The sequence below is a fragment of the Aythya marila genome, assembly GCF_965140915.1.
Source record: "Aythya marila genome assembly, chromosome: 8".
Classification (NCBI taxonomy): Eukaryota; Metazoa; Chordata; class Aves; order Anseriformes; family Anatidae; genus Aythya; species Aythya marila.
Window position 1 is genome coordinate 25,956,390 of NC_139049.1, and position 12,736 is coordinate 25,969,125.

The 12,736-nt window shown below is 36.7% G+C and overlaps 1 protein-coding gene across 1 annotated transcript in view; it reads right to left on the minus strand.

Moving 5' to 3' along the window:
• Positions 1-1,374: 1,374 nt before the first annotated feature.
• FAF1 (Fas associated factor 1) overlaps positions 1,375-12,736 on the minus strand; it is a 158,213-nt gene continuing 146,851 nt past the window's right edge. The window contains exon 19 of the mRNA XM_082765690.1: positions 1,375-3,613. Within this exon, the coding sequence (XP_082621816.1) occupies positions 3,530-3,613 (84 nt within the window). The 3' untranslated portion in view covers positions 1,375-3,529. The remainder of the gene's footprint in view (positions 3,614-12,736) is intronic.

The window sequence follows — 12,736 nt, forward strand, 5'->3', positions numbered from 1 at the left end:
AGGACGCGGTGCTTACCTTGACACAAGACCTCCAGGCTGTGGAGCCCAAGTGGTGGGAGGCCCCCTGGGCTAGCACAGAGCCCAAAGCCTCAGCTCCAGCAAGGAACGGTGCTCACAAACCATCTCCATCCTGAGCCTTCCTATCAGCCAGCGCAACCAGCTCCTGGTTCCGCCTGGCAGGGACTCATCATGTGTATTCTGTGGGGGGGCTGCTCGATTTGTTTGGAAACCTATTTAATTGTTGTTTGTTGTGGATCCCACTCTAAGGCACCTAAATCTTCCTGTGAATTGTTTAGGGAGTCTGGCCATGAGGCTCCAATAACAAAGTGCTTCAGTCCTTCTGGGAACCTGGGTCATGGTGATTTGTTTTTTCCCCACATATGGAAGAGTGAAATCATATGACTTTTTAGTAGAAATATTACTGTAATTGAAAATTTATTTTAAATTTCTAACGTTACCGAGTACGTACAGTTCATGAAAGCCAAAGTCTTTTTCTGCTACATTAAAAAGAATAAACAAACCCCAACACAGCTCCATTAGAAACCCCCCTCACTAAATTTAAGAGCGCGTATGCAGAGAACACAGAGCAAACGCCAGTGCTCTGCGCATTCTCCAATGAAGACTTAGAACAGCAATGTCTACAGGCAGGACGTTTCTTCCAAAGCCAGAGAGCCCCACCTTCACCACCATGCTCTGAAGGCCAATACCGAAAGCCAACACATCATACAGGATTCCTTCCGTTCATTAACAGTAATTCCTAAGACTTAAAACTAATGCATTAATCACATTAATGATAATCCACTAATGTGAAGAACCTGGAGGTAAAAAAAAAAAAAAAAAAAGAAAAAAAAAAAAAGAAAAAAGGCAGAATCAGGCATATGCTCTGTAGCAAGTGTTGCAGTTTTGGGGTAATGATAATTACAAAATTAGCCTGTAAAATGACGAGAGGATTAACCATGTCAGCGGAGTGAATACCACGGTTTAGGAGAGCAGAAAGCGATGGCACAGAACATTAACGTTTCCACACAGGGACTGGTTTGCACTGCAGGTGTGATTTGGAATGGTGACTAGATGGTTGCTTCTTGAAATCAGGCCCAAAGTATTTAAGGACCAAAACCATAAAAGCTTTATTTAAATTGAGTGATACACTTGTTGTGGCAGAATGATCCTTATATAGAGATCTTGGTATCTTTGTATCAGGGGGCAGTAATGCCACCCCTTTGAACACTTCCACTTAATTCTCACCAGAACATTGTGATAATGACAGGATATTTTGCAATATGAACAAAATGGGGGGAAAGAGCCCTAAATCAGAATTTAGAACAGAAAGGCCAAACAAACCCTGGGAGCACTGACTTCAACAAGTTCAACAAATATTCAAGCCACATTTAATAACTTTATGAAACTAGTATCAAAGTAAAGAATATATAGTCAAAATACAGAAATAAAGTCGAGCGAGAGAAAACAGCCTGATGAGATCAAACAAAAGTTAAACAGAACAAGTTAATGTAACAAGTTCACTGAAAGGTTGCTTTGCTTTTGTAGCAGTTACAGCAACTCCTTTCCTCTACAGCCAGCTTAGAAGGAAGAGCTCATCTGAAAAAAAGAGATATGCATCACTTTCAAATCCTGCTGTATGTGTTACTGTGATTGTTTGTAGAAACAGAGTCACCCCAATTTGCAACCTATGTTAATTTCGTATTTAATAAACATAGTAGATCTTTTTAATAAGAAAACAAAAGTTGAGAACGAAGCACCTGCATTCAGGTTTCCATTACGCATACATTTATCGTTCTATTGGCTATGAATTCTTTTATTTGTGAGCTGCAAATGATTAGGATTTGCTTACACTTCCAAGCCTTTTGTTTGTCATAGATACTTCACTTCTAAAAGTGTCTGATGTAGCACTCACTAATTACAGAATTACAAAAGGTAGAATAAGGCTTTCCCCTGCTCAGAAATTTGCATTTTTGGTAAAGGTAACAATATATCAGCTTCACTAACACCCTAATAATAGGCATACATTGAATTTTATATCACCATCCTTCCAAAGAAAAAAATAAAGACTAAAAGATGTGTGCAGTTGCTTCTTGCTTAGTAGAAAACTTTCAAATCAGAACTCATTTTGTTACGATAAGCACTGTGAATTACAACATATAAACATGTGGAAAACAATACGCCAGGCGCTACAAAGAAAGTTTGATTAGCAGATGACAATTCTGTAGTGCTATTGTGCACTATCCTGTAAGCCCAGGTTTAAAAAAAAAAGAAGGAGGGGGGGGGGGGGGGGGAAAAACCCTACCACTTTTGATGCAGGTTTGGCATGAAGTGTACTTTAGATCTTAGCCTCAGTATGCTTTTCTATGGTTGCACTGTTTAAAGTACCAGATTTTTCCACATCAGATAGTAGGTAGTTGGTGCATACATTTCAGACAACAGAACTAGGATTTCTTTAATTTGAGACGGGATCAGTAATCTATTGTTAAAATGTCCGAAGTGTGCAATAATAAGGCAGATTTCTTATTACACCATCTTTTAAGATACTCATTGTTTGATGAAACAAACAAGGTGCTTTAAAACAGCAGAGTAATAGGATACAAACAAGTGCCAGAATGAAGGAAAACCGCTAAAATGGGAACTGCCATTTCTTTCACAATGAGAAATAAAGAACTTTTGTATCTGGTATTTGAAAGGTTTTTAACAGCTGATATTCAATATCAGCTGATTCCTGAAGTGTTGGCGAGATACCAGGTTTCTGGTACTGGCCATTTCTAATGTTATTTAAATATTCACATCATGCAATAAGCAGTTTCACACACTGCAATGTAATGGAAAATACTTCCTAAACTGAATCAGAACTGAGACCCAAAGCAGAACCAGTAAATAAATACCTTGCATATATGTCAAACTATATTCTTCAAACAAAACCTTACATCTTATCAAAGAAGTCAGAAAGTACTAACAAAAATTATATGCTTTCTACTATAATACTGTTAAATTTCCATGGCTGAGAATGTCCCGTTAATTTTTTCTGCCTTTTTAAATTAGGTGACAAAGTAGAAATTCAAACACAGAAATAAAATGCATATATATGAGAGCACTGGCTCGGCGAGATATCAAATATACAGCATTCTAGTGTCAAAAGTACAGGCAGAAATGTCCAAGATTTCTTGGTGAAAAAGGGGCATTTGAGGAGTAAAAATTCTACTTAACAATCACTCACATTTTAACAGTGCATTAATTATAACAAAAGCTGGATGATAAGTGAGCAACATAGTCATAACGTTCAGTGTTCATAGCAGAATTTTATCCTCTGCTCATTTAAACGAGGTTGGAAACATATACTCATGTATTTGAAACTTTAAGTAGCTATCTTTTTTTCAATTTTTTTCAGGATTCTTGCGAGAGGCCAAGTTGTGATATTGAGTTGAGTTGGATGATAGTACAAGATGGCGTTGATAGATGTGTTCCTCTCGATGCTGTGCCTCTGGCTTGTCAAAGGATGATTAGTCCTACAATCTTGTTTGATCTATTCTTTTGCCTCTAGGAAAAGGGTTTCTTGAGGATACAGTTTTACCTCCAGTAATGATTTATTTGGATCCAGCTGGGTTACCTGTAAAGATAAGAATGAAAATATAGGTGTAAGTAGACTTTTATGAACTGCTTATCTTCACAGTGCAGATTTTCACTCAGAATTTTGAATCCCTCCAGTCAGTGATAGCGGAAATTGTCAGCATGAATTCCCAGAGCGTGGTGAAGAAACATGTGTTGCATTTTGTATTTTTCTGTTAATGTTATTAATATTATTTTGCATATTGTGTTTTAAGCAGAATCTATCGCGTTAATTCCAAGAAGAGTTGTTTTTCTCCCACAAACCAACATGTGAATATATTTGTTTTTGGAAAGTTAAGGTCATTTGGAAGGTTAATTGGATCACAAATTGAGATGAAAAATCAAACCATAGTCCCAGATAAGCATCCTAAAATTTCCATTGTTCACTTGAGCCTTGACTCCTTGGCAGATTTGTAAAGGTATGCAGGCAATCATTGTGCAGGCGGGCACACAGCAGAATTCCACTGAGAGTTAAATGTTGTGCAACTTGGAAAATACTAATACAGGCACTATTGGCACCATTAGTGGCAGAATTCCTCATAATTCGGATTGTAGCACCAAACCCTGCAAGCTATTCATCACCCTTAACTAACTTTCACTTCAGGTACATGAGCAATTCCCAGTTTACAGTTAGAAAAATTTGTGTTGAGAATCCTATTTAGAAACTGGATTGCTGCCTATAGGAAAAGTCTCTTCTATAAAAAAAATATATATATATATATATGTATTACATAATATGATTTTTTTTTGTATTTATACATACAAAATAATGAAGACAAGTGTCTTCCTTGGATCCCTCAGACATTCATGTTTACATGTCAGCACTGTGACACCTTTCAGAAGATTACTGCAGTGCTTCACGTAGAAAGCTGAACGTTGTTTCTTTCAATCTTACCATTTTCTGAAATACTTCGCTTTCATTGTTAAAGTTGTTTTCCTTAGTAACTCTGTTTTAATTTCCCTTGCTGTGTGAGCACACTAATTATCAGGAGCTTGTTTGTCAGTAATAGATTAGTGTCACGCTACGAGTATAAAAAACACAAATCCATACTGATAAGTATTTTTTCTGAAGTTAAATTTGTTTATACCTATGATCATATAATGCCATTGATTTCTAAAATTATTTTTTGGAACAAAAAATGTGTAAAGAGAACCAAACGTTATGAATTACAAAATGCTAAATGTATTTTTTTCTTAAAAGTATAACTTACTAAACCTGTCACCGATTACCGAAAACAGTACCACATCCCTTTCTCTTCTCCCTAGTTAAACCAGGCAAATTTAAAACATATTTCTATTTCCATTGTTTTATTGGATAATTCAAGATAACTCAATATTTAAACAAATATAAAGAGCTTATCGCTTCCTAAGTCCACTGAAATCAAAGTAGTTTCACCCCTCTGCAACAGAATTAAATAGTAATAATAGATGCATTACTTTGATTACCAAAGTAGGAACATATTTTCTTATACTTCATGTACCGTGGTGAGCTATTGCTAAGTGGCTGAAGAGAAAAATAATTTGTAAAAACACCAGGCTCAATTTTAGATTCCTATTATCTACAGTCCAATTATGCATTCCTGCACAGATGCTGCTTAAATTATTGAAAGGTTATTATCTTAGAAAGCAAATCTGTTATGTAAAAAACAGCCAAAGTAGTGCATTTAAGTTTGTGAGTACAGAAGTATGCTAATTAAGTATCTTGTTGCATTTTTTTATGTTTTAGTATTCTGCTACAGTCCATTGCACTTCAGCACAGGGAGGGAAGTAAACAGGGGTCTCTGCAATTCACAGCACATGAGGTACTGGGCACCTGAGAGAAGCAATTCTCATTCTCTTTTCAGTTAAAGCTATTATCTAATTAGACCTCTCTGATATTAAATCCTGCAATCTCTTTTTACAATAAAAGGAAAGGAGGAGAGAACCAAAATAAGTCTTCTCTACATTTGACATACACACACAGAAGTGAAAAGCAAATGTAGGCAATGAACACAAACTTCCAGACTGTAACCGTATGTAAACCTACTGTTCACTTAAGTGTAGTTCAAGGTGCATACCCTAGTCTGAACTCTGAGCTTCACAAGCTTCAAGTACTTCAATAACAACGCATGATGTCCTTTCCTCGAAGTCTTTAAGCTTAGAAGGGTAGTTAAAAGCATTGTGGAGTACCTGCAGCAAAAGGATTGTGCAGCTTTGCACCATAATTTCAGTGCGCTGCTTAATTCACTGAGGGACAGCAGAGTTTGCAAATGTTTACACCATTACCCAATTAACTAACAATATGGCTCCTGCATCTGTCAACAAACAAAGCTGTTGTTGCTTTGTTTTAGCTCCTTGGCATTTTCTGTTCATATGGGTCGCCATTGTACTTAATTATCACACCATAACCCTTCTGCAGCTTCTACTTTGTTATTTGTGGTTTGTAAATATGATGTTTACTACAAAGAATAGCAGCCTTATTAGCGAATCCACCTCTTACCAAAAGAAATGGTTTCTCATGTATATGTATGAAATATAAGACCTAAGATGCTTTGTAATTTACAGTATTTTTGAACAGACTTAGAAACCAAAGAATGATACAAAATAGAGATCAAAGGACCAGGGAAGAACTGTAACCCACAAAGGTGTGCCCAGTGTAGTGTCTTAATGAACTGTATTCACTTCAGGAAATTTGTGTGGGTTGTTTCACAAAGCAAAGTATTAAAGTATCTTTAAATTTGTCTACTTCATTGCATTAGCGTTAGGACAAATTCTGGAATCCATTTCGGTGCTGATGATGCTTTGCTCTGATGTCACTGCATGGTGCTCTTTCCTAAAGAGCCTTGCATGTTATATGTTACATTGCCCCAACCCCCCCACCTTTATAATTTAAAGATTTTTTTTTTTTTGCATATTATTGGCAGTTATGCAGGAAATCATTTAAGCATGTGTTTACATATTGAATCAGGTTTGATCCTATTGAACTCACCCGTGGTGCTCAGCTACATGCTTTCTTGATTAAGGCTGCAAAATTCACCAAGTTAGGCATTTGTTAATCAACAGTCTAATGGTGCTCTGTATTTTCAGGTCCTACAATGTCTCTCTTCCTACCAGTCACACGCATTCTCAGAGCCTGCTCACACATCCCACGGTGATAACAGCTGGTGAGGTGAATGTATTTTAAAAACATATTTTGTGGCTTTGTTAATTTGAATGCTTTGTGTTATATTTACATTATAATGAAATATAAAATAATAACCCTTCAAAAGGGACTCTAAGTTGTTCCACATTTACACAGTGTGGAGAATGAGGGAGGAAAGACACGATGTTCAGATGCTGATAGAGTATGATTTCAGTGACAACAAAATTGTTAAATATGCAAGCTCACAGGATTCTGTAGAATAACACATTTAGGGTTGTCCCAAAGCCAAAGCTAACAGTATCTCCAGGCAAATGACTTTCTACACAAACTTTGACACACTCTTCAGGGAAGGACTTTCTAGCAAGGTGACCAGTGAGTGGTAACAGGCCCTTATTTCTGTCGGCATTTTATCTCGCCACTGAGCAATCACTTTCACTGAAATATGTTTCAGTTGGTTAAATGCTATTTTTCCTCCAACTGTATATACAGTTTTACAGGGCCTCTTGCTTTTTTGCAGCTAAGACTTAAACTTTTCATTTAAAGAGTTCCATTACATAACCTATGCTGGATTGGTGCACAGTAAGTGTATTATTGTAGCATGTATCTGTTTAAATGACTTCTGTGGTCATTATTCCAGCTAAGCACTAGCTAGTCAGTTTAAAGTACTCCTGCAGCACTTTGAAGTTTGCATGATTTACAGCTGCACAGAACCAAAAGACAGCACTATTACCTCTTGTATTTCTCTTGTAAGAATGTAGTAGCTACTTACACTTGATTTTTCAACAAATTTCCCCCTTTTTTAAGGACCCAATAGTGAAAATTATTACTAGTTTAAACATGGTGAAAATTGTTACTAAACAACATTTTAATGCATCTTTGTAGAAACATCTTGTTCCTTCCAGAATCATTTTTGTATTATTTCTGTCTTCACCTTTGCTGACCTATCTGTTCTACTACACGCTCACATCCTGCACAGCTGTACTTTTACCATTTCAAAGGTGTGGTTCCTTACCTTCCCAACTCTGCAGGGAGAAGATAAAGACAAGAAAAAATGGCTTAATGCCCAGGAAGGTCATTTAAAAATAAAGAATCAAATACACAATTATTATGACACTTACACAAGCAGTAAATATCACACCCTTCACCTTTCTCTCCACCCTAGGACAAGGATCTGATTCCTGAGTAGCACAGCCTCTATACCACTTACACACGCATGAATACATTTAATGAATCTAACGGACAAAGAGTTCTTTTACTCTGTTTCCTAATCCTCCTAAAGTATAAATGCAATAGAAATTACTTAAAGGCACACCTGGTAAAGCACCAGATCTGTTTAAAAAACTATATTTTCAGAATGACACAAACAAATACAGTGAACCCTTGTCACATATTGAAATATCTATGGGTTATAGGGATAATATGCCCAACTGGTGCCACAAACAAAAGTAGGGTTACTTCACAGAAATATATGCAATTAGATCTGGTTTAGTTGAATAAACTTCAAGATAATTTACATCTGAATTGAAGAAAGCCGTCACAAATAAGGAAAAATATGTCATAGTAAAAGACTTCAAGTCTCGTTCTAAGTACAAAGCTTTAAGCCTGATATGCCACACTCCTGATCCTATTTCACTGAAGAGAAAAACAGTATTTCAGATTCAGCATATTTAAAAAGTATATTTACTAAGCAAAGTAATGGATACTGATAAAACAGAGAACTGTGATGTTGTATCCTGTACTCTGAGCATGCTTTCCACTCTTAGAAAAGCCATACAGAGACAACATTTATCTTTACATAGCAGAAATCATCAGTGACTTAACAGAATTTATATAAGAAAATAATTTGCCGTGTAGATTCTAAGCAGTGAAGGCTTATATGATAAACCTGACTTGCATTACTTGTCTTTTCAGAAAGTAAATTAAGAAAAATAGCAACTGTGTTCTCCTTGGTTTTAAAATGTAAAAAGCATAATGACAGGGCAGTGTGAATAATAAGCCTGACATTGCTGTGTTTCTGTAGTGACTATTTGGTGCTTTTAAAAGTTCAACATTATGAATTCATGATTCTATGTAAAATTTGATTTTTTAATTGGGAAAACTAATTTTTATTTTGTTTGTAGAGCAAAGTTTAAGAGAACACAAACACAAATCATTATCACACCAAATAAAATCCTGGATGCTAATTATGTTTAAAAAATAACATGTTTTACAAAAATCGTATTGCTTTTTAACAGTTGAGAGTGTGAGAGATCTGTAACTACAGATGCTCTACCTTCCAATAAAAGCCATTAGGAAATGCTGTCTACAGCAACCCCGCCTGGGTAGCTGTAGTGTCTGTGCTGCTTAGTCCTAAGATCTGAAATCTTGCTTCGTGTTCAGTCCTTCCCCTTTTTGGCCTGGCCTGTCATGTCCAGAACACACCCGAGTACTAACCTGACTGAGCATCTATTTGTATTTATTTCTAAGAACTGCTCTCTATAAAAAATCACTACTAGAAGACTGCATCTTCCTGTAGCCGTATTTTCAGTGACAAAGTAACAAACATACATACAGGGCTTTTTCTTCTTGGCAGGAGAAGTGAAAACATCCAGGTATTTTAACTAATTACACTCTTTGAATAATACAGCTTTTGCTGATGCAGTGTTAGTGGCATGAAAATATCACCGAAATTGCCTTCTGCATGGAGGAAGAAGGTAGTGGTAGGGTCAGTGCCCGAGTCAGGCGAGCTGCCAGCAGGACACAGCCCGTGCTGCTGTCCCCAGCCCCAACAATGCCGACACCAGCACCGCGGGGCTCCAGACTTTGAGGGAAGAGGAAGATGCTGTAAAGCTCTCCTCAGATTTTCTGTTTTCCTCCTTTCCTTCTGTTTGGTTTGAAATCGATGATCTGTTTAGTTTTGTTTTTTTTTTTTTTCTCAGAAGAAACGAGAAGCTGATGGAACCCCCTGGAACACATCTCCCCCTGACAAAGGACCCACAGGCAGAGGAGCTCCATCACCTTCACACTATTTACTTTCAGTTTTCTTGCTGAGCACAGGAAAGATTTAAATAGTGGCATTTACAGATCAGAGAATTTGTATGTTAACCATCCCTTCTGCTGTGCCAAGGAGCAAAACAGTCTGTTATTTGTGGGCACTGCTGCCAATGTGCTTTTATCAAACAATTCATGCATTTAATTATTTTAAAAACGTGCTAGCTCCAGAGACGACAGATCCTGGCCCCAGAAATACTGTAGCTTTCACTGTGGATATTGATGATGTGCTGAATAAAAGCAAGACAGCCACACCTCCTGGAAGTCTGAAAACATATAAATACATTTAGTGCCTCTAACGTACTGCAAGAACTTTGCTTTGCATATGTAGGTCCCAAAGGGAATGGATAGGAACACAGCCACTCACCGGAGAGCGATCCATGATTGCATTCATGTGCACGTAATTATAACTGCATGGAAAAACGATCCAAAAGGATTTTTATCAAGTTCAAAGGATTAAGATGTTCAGATACCACAATGATAACTACAGTATAACATTGTGATTGGTAGATAGGTAAATAGAATGAAAAGCGCGCCTAAGAGTGCTTTGGTGATTGAGTCTGATGTATTACTTATGCAATTACCAAAACAGCAGGAGATCATTAAATTTTCTGGTAACCAGACACAGCTTTCTTAGTATCATACTACTACAAAGGCTCTTTATTGGTATTTTATCATTACATATTCTTCCTACAAGGGAAAAAAAGAAAACCACAAAATTGACATAAAGCATGAATTCTGGGAAAAAAAGTACAAAATGTCTTAGAGTTAGTTTATGCTGGATCATGCCATACCCAACAGCAAAGCTCTGCTGCTTAACTAAGGCATCTTCCTGTGAACAATAACATGCCTTCCCTGAAATAAATGTTTGTAAAATGGTGCAGTGCTGAATAAAAGAACACTTTTGGTCAGAGGGATGTGCTTGGGTGGAATATATTAATCACGTGGTTGGCATTAGTCACTGGGTTAACTAATGAGGATGACTCAACTAAGAGCTCACAAACAGCATTGAGTGTTGAGTGCTCTGTTGAATGCTAACTTCAGTGAGTCTTAAGTAAAGCAGCTCATCTGAAACACACCTATTTGCTGAAATTAGTTAAACATTCCCTGTATTCAAGTAGAGTTGTCATACAAGATCAGAAACTACGTTCACGTATAGAATGTAATTCTTTTTAGAGGGAACTTACATCTACGGGGTGAGGAAGGCATTTATTCCCTTCCATATCCTTTCAGTGACTTTATACAAGAAGGAATTTAATCTTTCTCTTTGTATATCAGTTAAGCAAACACCAGGTCTGAAGAGGCAGATCAAGTCTTCAAGTCTTTCTTTCTTGGAAGAAAATATTATGAAAAAAACCTTTCTGCAATACTTTTTTTTTTTTTTTAACTACATACATAGAAATTGTATTTGCACAAAAGTGGACATTACATTTCAAGGACGAAAATATACTTTCTGATGTCCTACAAGCACTGCCATCAACTTCAGTAGGGCCAGAATATCAACTACTCTCTTTGTAGCTGCTGACCAAAACATGACACTACTTTGTGTGAGCAACAAACTTGTCAAAAGCAACAAAACCTAAGGGTTGCACACTTCAGTGTTCTGCTTGCAATTATACGTGCTCCAGTCCTCTGGAATTCAAAATTAATCAGTCCAATTAATTGTTCTACTGTTACCAGTCAACAGAAGAACGATCAGAAATCATGCTCCTAGAAGAGGCATGGGAATATGCTAGTCTGGTATGGTCAGTTTACTTAGACAAATTCTCTGTGTCTTAACTAAACTAAACATAACTGCTGGAATAAATAAAATAACATATCCTGAAAGAGAGGAAAGGCAAGGGCGGGTAGTATTGACTTAATGACAGCTTCAGCCAACAAGAAGAGGGATGCTTACCTTTGTAAGTGGCTGTGACCTTCTGTAAACTAGATCATAGTTGATAATTACATGACACCATCAGGTGCATTGCCTTGAATAATTCTAAAGGATTGTGCAATTAAACAGATGGATACTATTTTGTGAAGTAGGAGATAGAAATACCAGTAACTTGAGATTACTGGATAAGTTTGGTGAATTATGTTAAACTTTCCCTGAACTTATAAAAACAGTATCCAAGTTTCTGAACTTATCAGAAAAATACTTTATTTTTCTGAAATCCTCCTTGGCCCTTGACAGCTGTTAAAGCTACTTTCCCAATTTATGTGAATGACTAGTTACTAATAATGTTATTGGGTACAGCTACGATAGTGCGTGAATCCTTTCTCAGAAGAACATCTTTCTTCCTTCTTTCCATCAAGATAATGATTAAGGAAAAGAACGTCAAAAGCCAGACACGGTCCTGAACATGTATTTCTTTCATAACCTATTCAGTGAGTTTGAATGCCACATTATGAGTTTAGATTATCTGAATGTATTATTTGCACGGGGTGAAATGCAGAAAAATCCTTACAAAGGCTAGAATGGACTGAGATGCACAGAATTGCTAACCTACACCTAACTCAGTCATACAAGCATCATGACCATAACATTACAACAGCAGAGCACAGTCACATGTTGGGATGATCATGTGTGCAGAGCACTGCAGCTAAACTCACCATACCCTGGCGTTATTTCCACCACTGTGGGTGTCAAAATAAGATTACTCCTGCCAGAATGCAGGAAATGAACAATTACATTTGGTTTTGGGGGGATATCTTACTCTGTATTTCTGTATAATATTAAGAATAGTCTGGCATTGAATTTACTGAAATCCTGATTGTACTTAATTTAAATTGATGTGCAATTTAAGTTAAATTCATTTTCTATGGTTTCAAGGGAGACAGATTTTGTTTCTGTTTATTTAAACTGCTGTTGGAATTGGTTAATTAAAAGGATTTAAAAAATCTTAATACTCTAAACAGAGCAAACTGGTTCTGAATTATTAAGCAACATTTTAGATGCATTTAAATAACCTTAAGTGACTTAACTGCCAC